Raw genomic sequence first — 20,462 nt, forward strand, 5'->3', positions numbered from 1 at the left:
GCCTTATGAGCCACTGCATGACAGAGGTTTGCAAACACATAGAGTCATCTGAATGTTTGGGTCTGATTATTCAATGGGTTGTAGAAATTTCTTTCACAGAATCACAGAATCACAGAATAGTTAAGGTTGGAAAAGACCTTTAAGATCTTCAAGTCCAACCATCAAACCAACACCACCATGCCCACTAAACTATGTCCTGAAGTCCCACATCTACACGTTTTTTGAACACTTCCAGTGATGGTGACTCCACCACCTCCCTGGGCAGCCTGTTCCAATGCTTGACCACTCTCTCTGTGAAGAAACTTTTCCTAACATCTAGTCTAAACCTCCCCTTTTCATCCTAAAAGAAATAAGGAACTGTACCTAATACCAGCTTTCAAAGAATGAAGAAAACTCATGATTTTAAATGGCTGTTTAGAGGAAAATTTTAACAGAAAATGGGCGGAGATTTTCTCCTCAATGGCTTTTTTTTCATAGAGCCAGGCTTGCCATAAGTTATGCAAACAGTGGAGCGAATTAATGTTCTATAAGAAACAAAATTCTGTGCTATTGTGCACAGCGCATGTGTATGGAATTTTTTTGACCCAGTTAAAAAAGTTTAGTTTGATTAACATTTGTTATTTTTGTTATTAAGAAATGGCTAGTTCAAATTAACCTGTGTGCCAAAGACACCAAACATATTCAGTCAAGCATTTAGATTGTTTATAAGTTAATTGAGTAAATGCTAGTCTTCATTTTTTTTAAGCATGTGTGTATAAGACAAAATAAAAAGCAAAGAAAAATATACTATTCACATATCTGGATAATGCAAATATTCCAGCAAAACAGATTATTTAGAGAGGTCCACATTAATAGTCTCAGTTGTTTCAATGAGTATCAAATCAGACACTCTAGGACAAGGGTCAAATCCTGCCAAAATATGCACATGAATAAGTTTGCTGATATGAATAATCCCATGGGAAAGTCATATTGCTCCTGAAAGCGTTTTTAAGATTGTGACTCAGACTTATTCTTAATATTTTATTTATCATAACGTTAAATTAGTTCATCAAAAGATGTGAGAAATAATTGTTTCATAAATATGAACACTATGAAATCACAACACAAGTTGCAATGTAGGATTTTTGTTTCATGCTATCTTTCAAGTTTTTATCAACTAAAATAAGTAAAATATTAAGTAATTAAACATGTTTTATTTCAAATGTAGAAGAAAAAATAGAATGAAAAGGAAATAAATTAAAGATTGGAAAAGATGTATAGGTCTGTTTCAATCTCTGGAAATATTTTTTGTTGCAGTTTACTGTTAAAGGTTGCTAATACAATATTTCATACAAGGTTACTTATGAAGCACACTGACGTTTAAAAATCACCATGCTATGCTTTTGCAGCAGTGTAATTTTTTTCCAACATAAGATTAAATTGCAAAATAAATGAATTACTTAGAGTGGCATGGCCCCCATTTTGCCACCCTTCTCTTGAAAATTGCTTATTAATATGAAAAAAGAAGTTGGAAAATAGCCTGTTTTACTTTATGCATAGTGTTTCGGGGCCTCAAAGCCTGCAGAGCCGGACTAGCTGCACATTTTAGATTGTGTTGGCAAGCGGGGACGATGACCTTTCTGACCTGCATCTCAAGGCTATTATTAATCGCTAAGTAACCTGGTAAAGCCAAACAAATTTGTTTCCATTGAAAGGATCTCTATCTGTGTCTGAGAATTTGTGCTGTACCAAACAAACCTCATTAACTGTGTCCATTTTTGACAAAGAACTAGGATTGGAGAGATTGGCGACCTTTCTTTGTCCTTAAGGTACAGGTTTCAGAGTCACTGCATGTAGGTACATAAGCATTTTTACTTGGAAACTCTTTGTTCTATATCAATCAATCATAAACAAATGAATAAATAGAAAATGTATATAATATCAACTTTGTTCTTTTATTTTATGGCACTTTACCTTCAATATCAGTGTGTATGATCCATGTTTTACTTATTTAATAATATTTCTTGTTCCTTTTTGTCTACAGAGTCCTTTATTCAGCTTTAGTACTGCTACCTATAACTGATGAAATGTCTATCAACATATTACTACAGTTTATTCATGTTCTTATACATACATGCATTTCTTCCCAACAGTGGATATGGAAGCTTTGTTATTTAGAACACAATGGGTGATGAAAACCCCCAAATAATGATAAAAATATAATTTGTATTACAGATGACACAATAATGAGATGCAAAATGTTTCCCATTGTCATCAATCTGAATTTACTGGATTACTTTGAATGAATGATTAATAATCATTATTTGCTGAAATTAATGGAAGTCTAAAATACTTGTTGAAGTTCAATGCAATTCATGATCTTTTTAGACAGTACTATCATCCCAATCATCATGATACTTCGTGATTATCACACATCTTCATTAATGCTGTACCAAAAACCATTTAAAAGTTTGAGAGTTTTTAAGCGGTTACAAATAATTTTCAACATACATTTGCAGCCTACACATCACTTGTGTTAAAATATTTCTATCATGCATTTTACTGCTCTGTACAGTTGTACGGAACATGCAGACAGTTCTGTCTCGGGGATAATAGCTCCCAAGACGATTCTCTCCTGAGAGGCAGTACAAAATAAAGGGTATATAGTAGTCCAAACATTGTTTCACTAGAAAGCATAAATATTTTAGCATAAATACAGATTTATTTTAAAGCTATTTGAACCTGAAACTTTCATCTCTTTTAGAAAACATTTAAGAATTTGAATAGGAGCAACAAAAGCAGAGAATCTAAAAGTATTTGAATACGAATACACTATTTCACACATCAGCAGATTAATTATGTTATACACTGTGCAGGGGTTTTCACTGTTACCATACAGAAAAAAGTGTGTAAGCATAAGTGATACTAAAGACATAAACTTAGACTTCCAAACAGTTAGACTTCTGGATAGCTTACATGTAGATGTGTTTATTAAGAAGTTTCATGCTTGTGACCTTCTACATATATGCCTGCCCAGAGAAAGTAAATCCAAATTCCATTAAAGTCAGTTTAAAATTCGTTGAAATTAAATGATCTTTGGATTAAACCCTAACACGTACTTGCCAGCCTTTTCTTCTTTCCTATATATCTTGGATTCATTGAGCAATAGTAAGCAATCTTTTCTTGGAACTATATGGTATTAAGAATACTAGCTATGATGCATGATAATTTGTGGACTCTGGACCAGATTTGCTTCAGGATGAACCTTTCATGAATCAGTGTGAAGTGGGAAAACTGAATAAGGGTAAATTGTTTGGCCTGCATTTTTAAACTTCATTAAATTTTGGGGGAGAAAAAGAGTTCTGTAAAGGCAAAAATGTTTTAGGTTAATTAATAACCTTGTTCTATATTTATAAATGATCTGCCTGTTGCATGCTTCATAGTTGGAGCAGTACTGCTTATTGAACTGTTATAACTGAAAAGAGGGTAATATTTTTAGCACATAATCTTTTCATTATCTTAAAGCTTATCTCAGTGTATTAACAGCATCTACTGCATCTTCCTAGAAACTTGACTTCCTGTATAAGCTTAGTGCAATCAAAGTTTCTCCCACACAGATTTTTATGGAATATCTTTGTAGAGGAAATATGTATAAGTTTTGACAAATGTAGTGTCTTATCTGAAAATTGTTCAGCAAATCAGAAGAATATCAATGTTTATTAGCGCAAGTTAGGATGCACTCTTTTGTTAAAAAAGTTAATATACTGGGTAACACAAAATGTGTTTTCCTTAGGGAAATGTTTTGTGTAATTGAAAATAAGCATAGGATTATCAAAGTATGTGCTCAAAGCCCACAATTAAAAATGATCTTGTGTAACAAATCTGTGAAGTAGGAATTGATTTGTTAATGATGAAATAATTTGCTTTATATAGTTTGAAAATAAAACATTTTCATATGACAAGGTAACTTATTGTTATTCTGATACTTCATTATGCAGTAGTCAGTGGTGTTGGTTCCAGCTATGAGATGCAAATTCAGTTGACAGTGCTCCTGCTGTCTGTATAAAGGTTAAAAATAGACATATAATATTGTCCCTGGCACTTTTGGAAAGGTCTTCAAGTGATGATTTCAGCAATATACAGATTTTCATAATTCTGCATAGAACTGCATCATTTTACAAATTCACACTGACCTACATGTATTGAATTTTATCAAACTATTGCATTCTGTTTGCATTTTCACTGGCATTCTGTGGTCCTTTGACCAGACAACCATAAAATTCTAATATTAACTAACGTAAAGGGCATCTGAGAAAATTAATAATTAGAATAGTTGCCTAGAGTACCCAGAAAGAGTATGAAGTTATTGTGATTTTAAACAGTTCAGACCCCAAATCATAAAATTCCTGCAACATAGGCAGTAGGCAACCTTAGCATAAAAGGAGATAACCTAAATCAATTTTACTTTCCTGACTATATATCATCCTCCCTGCTCAAATAGAGAATATGGAAGTGAAAATGAAATTAGTGGGACAATACTTTTGGTACACCACTGCATGCCACTTGATTTTACATTACATCGGTGTAGGTGAGAAGTGAGAATGCAATATGACCTGCCATGATAATATCATTTTACTTACTGTATTGTATTTGGAGAAAAAATGAAATATATGTATAGACTAGCCTAGGATGTAAAAATAGTTCAGAGAGCTCTGTACTTTAAAGGCAAAATTTTAACAGGACACACATACTATATACTTATATTAGCTATGTAACATCAGACAGCTCAATCATCCTCAACCTTTTTCTGACTTTTTGAATTAACCTGTTCAGATTTACTGAGCAGAATAGAGCAGATCTGTAACTCCCTTACTCCTCTCCACCGTGATGCATACTCCTGTGTGTATCCTGACACAATCCCTTGACCAAAATGTTTGATCTCAAGTTGCAGTGAAACAGATGCTCAAAGAGGCAGTCAATTATTAGTGGTATGAGGTATCTTACTGCCTAGGAGACCTACCCCAAGTGGGTGTCCAAAATCCTTACCAATTTTAAATGCGAATGTTTCCATCAATTTATTCAACAACTTAATCATGACACTCTCTTAAAAATCTGGAGGAATGATACTGCTCTGTCATTGCAGTGCAGTGAACAAGAAACTAATATGACTCCTTAGGATGAAAAAAAAAAAATAGATAAAGCTAATGTGTAGGCATGCAAAAACACCCTGTAGTTTCTATTATTATTAATTTTACAGAAAGAAATTCATAACACTTTAAAATCCCATTATAATTTGTGCATAGTAGAACATACCCTGTCCATCTTTCCTTTATCACTGCCAATGCAATTAAGTGACATACCAGTTCAGCTGTCAAGGTCCACAATGTGATCAATATACTACGTAGGAAACGTGATGAACATAGTGGTGAAGGGCATACAGTGAATGAATACCTTGTGCAGATCAGGAGATCAGGACACAGCATGTACCAGACGATAGGAAGGAACAGACTGATGTATCCTTTTTATCCTTCCAATTTCCACTGCTGCACAGTTACTCAAGAGAGTGCAACAGCTTTTCGAAATACTGATTGCAGAACCAGTTTATCACTAAAAAGAGAGTATTTTCCCTAACCCATTATACAGAATCTTCTAATTAAGGTTTCAATAACAACTCACACAGAACATTTCCTCATACTGATTTAAAACCTACTTTTTTAGTAATATATAAACTTTGCAGATTATTCCATTTTCTCGAAACATGCAAACTTATTGGTCCAAATGGTTTTTCCTTGTGTGTATAAATCCTTAAGCTGAATTTACTTCACACTCATTGGCAGCACAAAACACTGTGAAATTAATTTTTTTTTTCTAAAATGTCAAATTTAAATGACAATGTTTTGTTAGTTTAACTATTTTGATTTAATTGAACTGTAAAACCCACACATTATGGATGTGGTATAAGAGTAACTACAATACTGAAGCTTCTGTTGGTTCAGGAACCGGATCCAAGTGTATTGGTTCAACTTTATTCACACTCAGGTCTATACTAATACAGTTAACCATAACAGGAAAAATGTTTCCACTCCATGTCTGTTTGCTATTGACCCCTTCATGGAAAATCAGCCTAACTGATAAGCTTAAACAGTGAAATTAGTATTTGGGGGTAACAAAGCTGATCTCGCCCTGAATGAATAACAGAGCCCTAATGCAAATTATTCTGATAGCAGTTTAGAAGCAGGGATCATTTCTAGCATAGTGTCAGTGCTAGGCAGCTAAGAGAGCAGGCATGTTCTTGATTTTTCCAGTAACATATAAAAAAGGACGTTTAACCACGGCCAAATACTGTTGAAAGTTTTCTAGTGAATGTCATGTGAAAGTATCTGTTATCTTTTGGCACTGCAATTCCCAGAAGACTACATATACTACCATCTGCACAGTAATAACTAGAGGAAAGCACACTGCTATGTTTTGCTACAGTTAAGCTGTTCCTGGTACTCGAATGAACTCATTTAAGCTAACTGTTATCTCTCTGCTGCAGTGCAGGACAATGTAGACATATCTGTATTCCTTTTACTTTAATATATGGTACTTGGCAACATTTACAATATTCAACATTGTGTGATTCAGAAAGCAAACATGACGTTATAACTTCTAAAGGTCACCAGCTAAGTTGATTTTCCTTCTCAGAGTATTATGAAACAATTTGACTGAGGTCTACTGCCTGACTCACATTTTTTACTTACTTTGATATAAAAGTCTGAATATGTTTGCAAAAACACTTTGTTCGCATTAAATGGGTTTTACAATGGCAAGGCAGGGAGAGCTTCTATGTATCGACCCATTACATACAGCACAACAGTAATGCCAAATCTGACACCTTCATAGTGATTTTTACAGTACCCAATGGTTTTCCCAAATTCCATATTCATGGAATGGTATTACCACTTGAGCACCTAAAATGTCATTTCTAATGAAGCATAAAACATTATGAAAGACACAGCAAATTAGTGTATTTTTAATATAGCAAATGCAATTATTTTGGGGGAGATCTGAGATATTTTTAAACACTGCAGCATTACTTGTATGTATGTGATTTCACAGCAGTGGCTAATTAACAAACTGAAATTATCAACTAGGTCCCAATTTTCAGAAATGCTAGGAAACCTTATTTCTTATTGCCCTGAAAACTTTGAAGTAATCAACACCCCAAAAAATCAGGCATTTTTTAGTATGGCATGAAAGAAATTACACACAGAATTAAAGTCTGTTCTCTGAAATTTGGGTTCTACTATATAAACCAAATTGTATTTAATTACAGATTTAGGCATCCAATTATTCATACCTAAAAAGTACATCTAACATTAGGTTCTATACCTAAGCACACAATTTTCTTATCTGAGTACTACATCCCTTCTTGAGTAGCTAAGCACAATGTTAGATAGTAGTGAGGCCTCCCACCACCAAGTACAAGTAGGCTAATGAGTACTGCATCATTTTGGTTGTGATGCAAGATGAAAGATCAAATTTGTTTTTTCGATGAGGCTGTAAGCATTTTGAAATCAGCTAGTTAACTGGACAAGAAAAGAATAGCCTACTTGGAGAAGAGAAGTATGTGAGGTAGAAAATGTTGCATTCTTGAAATACTTCGTTGTGTTGATTTGGTTTGAAGGCAGTAGGAACTATGAAGTTCAAGGTAAAACACCGGGATTTAGCTTCACTGTCAAGGATAAACAACTCGATGGATTCATGCAATTAACCCTACAAAGTGATGAATCTGAAGAATTTGAAAGGGTGATAATAATAAGTAAAAGTTTTGCACAGCTTAAAAAAAACATGCTCACAGTATGAGGAACTATGGCTTTTAAAGGGGGTATTCTGAGTAGGATTCACAGAGATGAAGAAGCTGTTCTGTGATACTGTGATTAAAAGGTATATAAATCAATGCATAAGCTGACAGTACATCAGAAGAAAAAACAATTATTTTTTAAATTTCTTATGCACCATAACTGTGCTGAGTTCTGATGCTGATAGTATTTAAAAGGATGTTTGAAAGCCTGTCCAGAATGGTAACAAAAATTATTTAAGCAGAGACAACATCTTGCAATGACCTCCATTGTTTATGTTTAGCACAAAGAACGCTAAAAGGTGGCTAGATTAATGTATGGATTCTGGATATTAAAGCAGTTTGCAGTCTAGTAAAAGAGGATATAACAAGCAATGGTTCAAAGATAAAATCAAGCTATTTCAATGGAGAAATATGGGACATACTTTGAACACCAAAAGAATTAAATCCTGGAGTAAAATAAAAAGGGTATTTTCTATTTTTTTATGTTCTTAAATCAAAACTAGATTGTTCAGCCAAAGCATAATGGGCTTTTTATAGATATTGTTATAAATTTGTTATTGATAGATATGATACTGCTGACAGAGCTGAAGTCAGTCTAGACTGTCTGATTCAGAACAACATTATTTTGAGCATCACTAGAAAAAAACAAAACCCCACTTTTTTGTTTTTCCTCATTACTATTCTAGACTGTAAAAATAGAAGATAATTAGTTTTTCCATTTTCTTCTCTGTGTGATTTCTTAAGAGAACTAGCTCTACTTATATAACAGAAGAGTTTATTCACAATGATCTAGAAAATACAAAAATAAACTGAGATTGTTAATTAATTTTTAATCCCCTTTTTTTCTGTTCAGACATTTTTCTTTTAAAACAAAAAAAGTGATTATGAGAGACTGTATATTGCTTTGCATCTCATGCAATTCGATGATACTTCATGGGATATTATGGGATATATCAATATAAAGGGGAGTACCATAATTTTCCACCATAAAAAATCTGAAATCTCAAAGGAAGATCAATAAGCCTTCACATCCTCAGTCAAAAATCAGATCATGAACTTGCAAAAATGCAATGCATAAATATCACACTTCTAATAACAAAACACAACTGTGGTGTGGCTCTTTTTAAAGGTCTTCACCACTCTAGTCTCTATTTCTCCCACATAAATGGGAAATGAGAAAGGCATCTAGCCTCAAAAGCCTTCCATTGGGTAAGGCAGTGCCAAAGAACACCTTACTTAGTTTGGTCTTCCTTAGTATTCCTGCTTTCTCTGAGCATTTTGTTAAATTGTGAGGTATACCACTTATTTAATAAGGAGTTACGAAGTATGTGAGCAGCTAATGGCAATTTTGTAGTTGCACTCAGATGCAGTCTCTTACGTTATGATTAAAAAAAAAACTGGTGGTGTTAAAACAAATGGACTGTTGTGCATTATGTCTTTTGGTTTTCTTTTGTTTCTTTGGAGAACTCAAAGATAAGCTACATTTCAGCACATTCTGGAAAAGCTGTATGCATAAATTAAGCACTCACTGACATATAGTCATGAATATTTGGATAGCATAAAGCAAGCTTAGCTACACAATCATTTGTATACAAATTGCTTTTACAAATAAAATAAATATCTAATTTTCTCATGTAACACATAAATTCATGCATTTAAATTTTATGCTTTATTATTAAACTTAAAATTGCACACCAAAAAGAACCATCACTTTTTTTTAACAATAAAAGAATTGCTCTGTGTTGAGTAAATGGCACATAAAATTTGTCATACTTCTAATGACCCAAACAGCTGAAATGACTAGTTCTCCCAAAGGCACATGAAAAATATTTATATACTTTTTCATGACTCTTCAGTCTTCAAGTAGTAGAGCTCTTCCCTGATAACCTCATACAGCCTGTATATAGATGGCCTGTCATGTCTCTACAATTAGATAAAACCAGAACTGCTATAATTTAATCAGTTACAACCTGAAAATTATATTTTGAAAATCAAGTTTATTAATATGTAATCTTTAGGTAATCATATTTATCCTCCTAATTTACACAATATTTATGATACTCTACATGTCCTTGAAATAGGGAACAGGGACACTACACTATGAAAAAGTGGCCTAGCTGCTGGAGTTCATAAATTTTGTTCAGCTTTGGATGAGTTCAAAGAATTGCCATGTAAGAAAAGCCTTACAGAGGGAATTTATCTGATTATGGCAGTAATAATTACCCAGCTGTTTATTGCAGATAGAGAAATAATTCATGTAGGCAATAGGCCGTGGTGGCAATGACACTCCGCATTTAGTAAATATGCAAACTGTTCACTTCTAATTAACCAAGCTAGAGGATGCCCTTATTAAATGTATAAACTAAAAGTGCCTTCCTGACAAGTGATGAATTGTTACATTGCACAAACTCTTGCCACAGAATTACTGGAGTGAACTTGGGGCTTAACTTCATTAAGAGATCTTGTGGGATAGTTAAATGAGGATGGACAGCATAACAAGACCTACCTGACAGTCAATGATATGTTAGAGCTTAATGAAACCGTACCTCTTCCCCTTTTCTACTTATTTTACAGTGAAGATCCTTCTTCAGACAAAATATAAGACTGTGAAGTTTGTCTATATAAGACAATACAAAGTGCTAAGATTAGTCAGTCTTTGTCCACAGAAAATGTTTTATGCGCTGTCAGTAATTCTAACAGACCTATTTCAAAATAACAAATCTATCCAGAGACTATAGCGCTTTCAAAGCTCACAGGTATAAAACCATTGTTATTCTACAGTACTGTGTTGTCTCACCAAAAGTGATCAGCTATGCCACGGACTATTTGGCCCAATGAGTGAATGCAAGGATCTCCAGTTTCTTTCTACAGTCTCAGATTAAAAATTTTCCTTTGGGTACATGTGAAATAAAGCTTAACGTTCAATTTGTTACTCCTAATGGTGTGCGTAACACGATGCAAAAATTCATGAGAAAATACAGCCTTCATATTTTTACAGATTACAGTCTAACCAGTTAGGTTACTTATGTTATTCATGTTTATCTGAAAATCTTGATCTATATTACACAGGACTAGCTAAAAACATGGTGAGACTGCTTTCACCACTTGTTCAAGAGAGACACAAATCGAATAAGGCATGTGAGGTATGTCTACCTGAATCTGCATTGGAAATTCCGCTTGCTGTGTAATCATAATGGTTCCTACCTTAACCTCACTGCATTTGGAAAATGCTTTCCTAGGGAGTTAAAACAGGGTATTGCCCGCTCTATAGCTTTAGCCAGTTCACTTCCATTTCATGATCAAACTAAAAAGACAAAAAGTCCACCTAAAATGTCTTGTTTTGCAAAATGCATTATTAAAAGCCTACAGGCATATAAGCATATATGCTGTATAAAAGCATTTATGTAAATGAAACTGTGTTAATATTTATAAAGGTAGGCAAAGAGAAGACCTAAAAATGGACTGACTTGTCAGAGAGGTTTTCTATGCTCTGAATCTGTGAAGAAAGCTGGGTTTATGAACAACACATTTGAGAAGGAACAACCATTACAAAATACATAACTGTAGAGAATATTTTAACCAGATGTGAGTGTCTTTAAAATGTGTTATTTTAAAGCTTTTCTCTTGTCTCATTCCCACCTAAGTTAATATGAGCATCTTAATATTGTTCAATGGGAACTAGGTCAAATCACAGAGAAGAATCAAGTAACTCATTTTTTTATCTTACTCATCCTAACAACATCAGGTTTGTAGCTATGGAAGTACTCTGGGTTCCTCACTGGATTACAGTTCTAAATTTCCTACAAGATCTAGAAGTTATAGCTAAAATCCTCTGGAAAAGGCATAGATATCTCAAATTATGTGCCCACCACTCAAAAGTAATATTTAAATAAAAAGAAGCATATTTGGCACTTGCCACTATTTCTATGGCTCCCAAAGAAAGCTGACAGGATAAGTTTATATTCAGAAAATTCTAATTACAGGTAAATAAGTTAAAAAGCATAATGTATTTCCTCTAGATATCTTTGAAGACAAGGAAAAGAAGATGGGTCGAAGATAAATTAGTTAATTAAACAGCAAGTGAAAGACAACATTACAAAAATGAGTTTTTTATTGTTGCAAGAATTCCAAGGAGCTGTCTGAAAGGCTTTGGCACTAATTGAAAATAGACTACAGAATCAATTGCTTCTGCAGTCAATGAGGAGGAACATTTTAATTGAATTATAAGACAATATATACATTCTTCAAAACACTTCAACACTTGAGAAAATGGCCAGCACCTGGACCTATCTTTATCAGAAAGGAACAGACAGATTGGAGGCTGAACAAGTTCTCCTCATATTACTATGATGACAGATGATTTATTTCAAGCCTACTTCATGGAAAATAGCAATACCTCAAAAGTTTTATGAAGCAAAGTGCTTGCCATGTTAAAAGTAAATAGACCTCAGTAATGTTCTAGTAATCAAGAATAAGCTAGACACTCTTATTTTTTTCCATATTACATGCTCAGACATATCTTCGGAAAAGTTAAACACTGGATTAGATCACCAGCAACATGTAACAGTACTGTATTTCATTGTTCGTTAAGATTATAACAAATTAGACTGCACAAAGGATCTATGAGTATACATACTGCCACGGAAGTGATTTTTATCACTTTGCATTGTCTATTTCCCTGACATTTCTTGAAGACCAAAAAGCTTTCATGGTGACTGTGATACTAAATCTGTGGAGAGAACAGCTAGTCAAACTTGTATGAAAGTCACACTCTTCAGGGCCACTCTCAAGGCTTTTTCACTACTAAAGCCAACAACAAGAGAAAGGAGAATTTGGTGTCAATCTTCTAAAGGTGTGAAATTCATGATTTATAGTCATAACACTGTTTACATACACTGTCATGCTAGCTAAAGCTAGACTCGGGTCTTAGTTGGCTACCTTTAAGTCAGTGTTTATTCAGTAGCCAAGAAAGCTAAACTACCTGCCTTGATTGCACAAGACCCCCAATGCCAGTACTTCGCCACTGCTTTGTTAGTTTTCTGACACTGCTATATTAGTGAGTTCTGTGCCTAGGGAAAAATTTAAATGGTGCCATTCATCAGTAAATGGAGCACTACATCCCAAAATCTTATCTCTAGTTGCACACCTGACATATAGCAAAGTTGCTTTACTGTAGTTTAAAGGCCAGTGTGTAGATAACCTTAGTCAAAGAACTGCAAGTTAATCACACAGTTGGGCAACTGACATCATCCATAAATTCTTCTGATATAATGGTACCAGCATGCTAATTTATGTGAAGCGATGTCCATTTGCTTATCATGGATTGGAAACTGTTTCACATAAAACAAAATTCTCATGCATCATATGGAGTTACAGCCTATGCTAATTGCTTTTGGCATATTTCCCCTTGTAACCATTTTGCTAGCTCTTAGAGATATTAAATGCAGCTTTAAGAATGTTTCAAAACAAGGTATTTTCCCTTAAAATTAAATACACTAACTTCACTGAGAAGTAATGGAATTTATTTTAATGCATGCATTTATACATGCAACTACCCAACTAATCAATATTGAGAGAGAATACAGAATGCATTGGTATTTATTTAAATACAAGCGGATGTTGCAGATGAAGATTTATTACTAAAATCTAAACCGCAAGATTTTGTAAAATAAATATTTAAGAACATGTTTCCTACTTGATTGGTTTAGAAATTCTAAATCTTGTGTGAAAAACAGAATTCAGGACTAATGAACGCATTTCACCATTACACTGAAGCTAAACTATACAGATGTCAAGAAAAATCTGAGTATGTCCTTATGCAGACAGAGTTCAGAGTTCAAATTTGTTCTTTTGCCATCTGTCAAGGGATTCGTCAAATCACTTCTCAACTTAACTACTAGGGACTCTGCTGGGGACACCAGCAGTCATCACACCTATTGGTTCTGTACCAGTGGGAAGTAACGGAAATGCTGGAGGAAAACCCACCCAGTCTTCAGCCAGTCTGGGAGTTAAAGCCGACAGTTATCTTCAGTTCACACAAAAATAGTGCCTTAAGTTAGGATAAGCAGTCTGTTAAGTGAGTGCAAACTCACACATTATATGACTAGTATTATTTAATTATATTTTAGGTCAATTTCTGTTAAACCAATTTCTGTTAAACTTAATTACATCCCTCTATGGCTTTAAACTGGGGCAGCTTCTATTAAGTTTACTTTCTCCTGGGGTTTTCACAGTAAAGACAAATGACAAAGGTCTGGCTACTAAATGAGGGTAGCTATTAAATAAGGACGGCTTGTATTAAAGCTGAATGGTAAAGATGTGGCTACTAGCTGAGAAAACCCCTATGCTGGTTTTGACTGAGATAGAGTTAATGTTTTCTATAGTAGCTTGTATGGGACTGTGTTTTAGATTTGTGCTGAAAGCAATGTTGATAATACAGGGATGTTTTTGTTATTGCTGAGCAGTGCTTACACAGAGTCAAGGCCTTTTCTGCCTCTCATCCCACCCCACCAGTGAGAAAGCAGAGGGTGGCACAAGAAGTTGGGAGGGGACACATCCGGGACAGCTGACCCCAACTAGGATATTCAAATATCAAAAGGGATATTCAATACCACATAACGTCATGCTCGGTATATAAAGCCGGGGAAAGAAGAAGGAAGGGGAAGACATTCAGAGTGATGGCATTTGTCTTCCCAAGCAACCGTTCTGTGTGATGGAGCCCTGCTTCCCTGGAGATGGCTGAACACCTGCCTGATGATGGGAAGTAATGAATGAATTCCTTGCTTTGCTTTGCTTGCATGCGCGGCTTTTGCTTTACCTATTAATCTGTCTTTACCTCAGCCCATGAGTTTTCTCACTTTTACTCTTCTGATTCTCTCCTCTATCCCACCAGAGGGGAGTGAGTGAGCAGCTGCATGGTGCTTAGCTGCTGTCTGGGGTTAAACCACAACAACCCCCTAGTAAAGGAAGTGTTTTGTATTTTAAAAAAAAGAGGGTGAAGGAGGAGAGAGAAGGTAACAAATTCTGTTCAATAACTCTTATAAGATACTCTTATAAGAAACTAACAGAATGTCCAAAGTTTCACAGCAACTTCCTCTGAAATTTCTCTTACAAAAATGTGACAGGTTATTTGATACAGGCTTGTCATTAATGAAAGAGGAGAAAATTAAGCACAACCCCTGGTTCTGGAGACCAAGAGGTAAGAATGTATCTCAGAAGGACTTGCAAAGTGATTTCAGGTAGTTGATAAATAAAAATTGTCAGCTTTATTCTAGAAGAAAGGACCAAGAACTATATATTGTCGTTCAGTTTAGAATTACATCATAATTCCAGAAAGAATACCATTTAAAAAAACTTTTGAAATTATAAACTTCTAGTGTGTATTTTTGTTTGGGTTTGGGTTTTGTGGGGGTTTTTTGGGGGGGTGGGCAGGCAGGGGAGTTATACCACTCTGGAATTCTTAAAATCAGTCTGGTTTACTGTGGTTCTATTGTTATTTGTGGAGAAACTTGGTTCTGTACCAGCACTGACACTGCACTAATGCATATGTTCTGGTGAATACATTGCATATATTCTGGTGAATACAGCTACAAGACAAGTAAGAAAAAGAATGCATTACTTCATGTATCATGTTGTGTTGTTTTGTGGTGTTCTAGAGACGTGAAACACTCAAAGTCAGCCTAATCTGAGTGTACAAGAGTATAGTGTCTCTGACAACCAACATGGAAATTTCCATAATGCTGATGCTGGAATAAACCCTTAGCCATTTCATAAATGCACTCCTTCAATTTCAGATAATTCCTGGTGTTTTTTACAATGAACAGTTGCAATCATTTTATATACACAAAAATATTTATGAACAATGAGGTTATACTCTTCCACATTTGATGTCATGGCTGATGAAAAGATGCAGAGAATCTCTCCTCCACCTTGTTCAGTATTCCTTGTTAGAAACACAGTGGGCCACCTTGGGGCCAAAGTAGTTGGCAGTAACTTAGCCCAATGACAGGAAAAATCTGTTTGGCTGAGGGCCTGCACCTGATCTTCCCTAAACATCTGCTAGATTTCATAAGAAGAATGTTGAAGATAATATACATATTAGTTTTCAGATGTAACCCAGTAAAGAGATTACTGCAGCGATTCTTGATTGCACTTGAGAACTGATGGATTTTTAAAAATGAAAAAACATGATCCATTTGACCAAATTCACTCAAAAATTCATTTTTAACTTTTTTTAATCTGAAAGATGGATTTTTTTAACCTGAAAGACATATATATCTGTGAACTCCAAAAGATAGAACTCAAATTAGCAGAATATCAATATATCAGTTGCCAGGTAAGAACTCACACATACCAAATTTTACACATTTTGATGTACCTGAAGTCATACGGCTCATTTTACTTATTAAAGAATAACAGCACAAGAGTATTTCTCGATTAAAATACCTATGCAATGCATAGACTTTATGGTTTTTAATGGCCTGGAACAAATACTAGGGAATTTGATCAAAATGTGAAAGTACGGAAAGGCAAATATTTTTTAAGTCCTCCAAAGTTAGATGTACCCAGCAGAGATCTATTGCGAATGTGAGGAAATAAAATACAAAGCTCCCATCAATCTGTGTTCAGTACAGCAGGAGTACACTTGCGATTTTTTTTATTCACACACATCAGAGGTCAGTCTAAATGACACATTGTAAGACTTGTTCCAGATTTAGGCAGGGAATGTAGAGAAGTGATAGAACTGTTACGAACAGAGAAGCAGGTTGTGTCTCTGCAAGTTCATCCAGCTATATTCATTGTAGATCAGGAAAGTTATGGCTTCATTTACTTTCCAAGATTTGGTCTAGTCTTCCTAGGATTGTATCTTTTCAAGAAAAGAATATATTTTAAGGATTTCTGAACATGAAGGTACAGTTGACGAGATGACAGATTTTTTTAAGTCTGGTTTTGCTGAGTTATGATCTAATTTTCTGCAGAGAATACATTTAAATGAATAGTAATGAGAGATTAGAGATAGAGCAGTTTTCAGTATGCTTCAATATATGTAACAATATAATGCACAAGTTCTAATGCTATGAGAAAGAGGATGTAGCATCAGCTATAATTGTGGAAAAATAATATGAATTAATAAGCAGCATCCAAAAAAGTTGGATATTTCTTTTTTTCATATACAATTATATATGCTTTTTTCTGTAACAGTCTTCTAGATGAATTGTCTTTGCCATGTGATCTAGATGAGACTTCCAGAAATACTTTTTCACTAGACACTTATATTTCTATGCTTCAGAAAGCAGATCTGCCTCAGGGTCATCCTTTCACTTACAATGAGAAAGTAATGATCATGGTCACCCAGTATTTTGCCTGTTTGTTTCTGTTGTTATCTGAAGAAATAGTCATGGATGAAAACATCAAATGTCCTAGAGGGAAATAATTGCCTCTGTTTTAGAGATCTTTCAACTTAAGTACAGGGACAGACAAGGGACAGATAGGAGAAATTCTGTCGGAATATATAGCAACAACAGTTCTAGCCAGAAAATCTAATAGGCCAATGAATCTCTTCTGTAACTATGAAAAGAGTCTGCTTCACTATGTCCACACTAGTATCTTTCACAATTAATATTCATGGCTCATGCATGTAACGTAGATCCAAATCTGCACTTTCATTCATTGTCAATAATCAATTTTCAAAACAAATTATGAAAAGAAAAGAATTTTAACTTGTGTATACTGGGGAAAAAAAATGTAGTTCAACAAACTGTATTTAGGGCATAATAATCTATGAATTCTGAGCATAGGTGAAGAGCTAAATTCAGTTTTATTAAACTGGTATAAACCCAGAGTACATCTAATTAATTAAAAAAATTATTCTGGATTCATAAAAGTGTAAAAGAGAACAGAATGTAGCACAACATGCACAGTCTTAGGGTAAAGAGAATGATGATATATATGTGATAATGGAGGGGATCCTACACTCAAAAAAATTGTTTAATTAGTGCCATAAACCTTTTAAAAATAAAAGAAGAGGAAATGAATGCTTTACCACAGAGGATTTTTATCTTTACCTGACAATCTCGTTATTCACCGAAACGGCTTCCAGGTATTTCTTCAGTGCATAATAATTATGGATATATTTCCGAACATAATAGCCTCGCCATCGTTTCTGAATCTAGAGGAAATAAATATCTGCTTAGTATATCTGAAAAATTAGAAGTTTGTATGCATATCAAATTTCTGTTGTATTTCCAAAATAACACCATGTCCTTAAAAGTGATATCAAGTAGAAGCACCAATATGTTTCAATGAAGAAAATGAGGGTAGGACATAATATATTGTAGTTAAATAGTGATATGAATTTACTATTAAATGCCAATGTTAAAAAAATAATGATGTCAAGTGTTAAACCACTGTTTATGTTGGAGTGTGGCAATGAAAAGGAGTGTCTGCTACTGCCAGTGGCTTTGCTCTATGTAAGAAAGTAAATAACAGAAAACAGAAGTGGTGTCTTTTCTCAGCTACAACATGCATTCCCTACTGAGCCACCACCCCACCAATACCTTCTGCTACACACACTCTCATCTTTGTGCTCTGCATGTTTATCTATACTGAATAGAAGCCTTCCCAGTAACTCAATGAATCAGGCTTTCTGGAAACATCATTTAGAAATTGCAGTCCTTTCACCTCCAATGTAAGATGATGCATATCTATTTGTTGCACATTGATTGTAATCTTCTCACAAAATACTATTCTTTCTGCATAACAGGTAAAGCTTAAACTGGAATAGAAAACCTCTTTATCTGTAGCTACTCCTAAAGTTGTATTAAGAATAGAGATCAGGTAGCATCCTCCACCAGAAAGAATTCATATTTTGGTGCTTTGTAAAAAGCATCAGTTAAAAAAAAAGAAGAGGAATAATATTTAATGTAGCCTGACTTTCCTCAAGAATTTATTTCAACAGAACAGTTTAAACCTTCTCTGATACTTAAAAATTCGGATCAGCATGTTTCTGAAATGATTACAAGTTTACTGGCTATCTGTTTTGTGGAAAAAGAAAGTAAGTATTAATTAGGTAAAAAATTATCAGGACTGCCATTTGGTTCACCACATTTATCCCTATGCCATGACAGGTACAGGCAGAAGATGTAACTTGCTCTATTCAGTCATGCTGAGGGCTGCTCTCACTCCTCATTTTCTTTCCTGTAAGAGGTCAGTGTATTCTAGATCAATACATCTGAAAAATAGATTAATGATCTTTTCCTCTGTTCTCAGTGTCTAGTTCCTCTTTCTTTACACTCTTCCGTCCTTGAACTTATTTATCTTCCTGCAAAATATTCTTTACTTCCTTCCTTGCATATTGTCTGCTTTTTTCCTCAATATATTTCAAAATTAATCTCCCAATTTCTATCTTCCAGACTGTATTACCTTCCCTCCTGCTCCAACTTCCATCTCTTTGACCTTAACAGCTTTGAAATCTTGAGACATAACAGCTGAAAGGCAGAATCTACATTAAAAAAGCAAGAAGTTTGAGGTTTTACGATCCAGAAGCAACTCCAAGGTGAGAAGCTACTCACCTTCAATAAGTACATTGAAGAGAAGAACGTTGTATTTGCCAAGAGTTCTCCTTTTCCTGTGGGCCTCTGGCTACTAGACTTTTCAAGGACTTAAACTCTTCAGTGTATCCACAGGGAATGTTCTTCTTTTTTTTTTTTTTTTTCCCTTTACACCAATGCTTCTCTTTCCAGAGCGAGCTATGACTTGGTAAGTGGAGTGCAATCCATGTGTTTGTGTTGGTTTATTTTTTCTTACCCTATCTGTGAAACACTAGACATGCTTCTTTGCACTAGGTGATAGCCAATTTCATACTCTTTGCAACTCCACTTTCTCATAGAGAAGCTTATTGGGTTAAAAAGAGATAGAGAAAGAGCAAAGAATGGGTATGCCTTCAGAGATCTGGGATTAAGCAAAATCCTTTGCATGTGAATAAGGATCTTAGCTTTGTTTTTCTGTTTGGCTTCAAAATTTCTCAACAAGAGCAACTTGGCTCCCATATAGCTGTGTGCTCATTAATGCAGGATTATGGTCCCTTTGAAACTCTTTCTGACAGTCTTCACCTCACAACTATAAATGCAGAACTGGGTATTTGTGGGTTAAAGGATCAAAGCTCAAAATGAAACACAAAAGACTCAAATTGTATAAAGCTATAATTATCTCCAATGGGCTCAGTGTAGCAACTAAATGCCACATTCTACCTTTATTTACACCACTTTCTGTTCAGAATAACCTCACTGATTTCAACTGAATGAATCATAAGTAAGAAAAACTACATTATGTCTCAAATTATTTTATGCTAGATTTCTGTTTCCATAATACCGTATGTCGGAGATGACAAAACTGAAGACTAATCTTTTTGGAAAAGAACAGTTTACACACAGCTTCGGATGATGTTCATATTTTCAATGTGAAAGTTCTCAATGTTTGCTTTTATAAGGAAGTATAACGTGTTATGACCATATTTCTTTTTAATTCCAAGGTGAATGTTTAAAAAATTATTGAAAAAAAAGAGACAAGTATGTATGCCCTTCAAAGTAATTAGCAAGTTTCAACAGTGATTGGTACAAAACAATTATTGTCATTGATC

The 20,462-nt window shown here is 34.5% G+C and overlaps 1 protein-coding gene across 1 annotated transcript in view; it reads right to left on the reverse strand.

The window, feature by feature from the left end:
• SPATA17 (spermatogenesis associated 17) overlaps window positions 1-20,462 on the reverse strand; it is a gene marked incomplete at its 5' end in the record, with an annotated part of 90,597 nt that overhangs the window by 55,740 nt on the left and 14,395 nt on the right. The window contains one exon of the mRNA XM_010286971.1: window positions 17,890-17,993. Within this exon, the coding sequence (XP_010285273.1) occupies window positions 17,890-17,993 (104 nt within the window). The remainder of the gene's footprint in view (window positions 1-17,889; window positions 17,994-20,462) is intronic.

Source organism: Phaethon lepturus, unplaced genomic scaffold (assembly GCF_000687285.1).
Source record: "Phaethon lepturus isolate BGI_N335 unplaced genomic scaffold, ASM68728v1 scaffold3910, whole genome shotgun sequence".
Lineage (NCBI taxonomy): Eukaryota > Metazoa > Chordata > Aves > Phaethontiformes > Phaethontidae > Phaethon > Phaethon lepturus.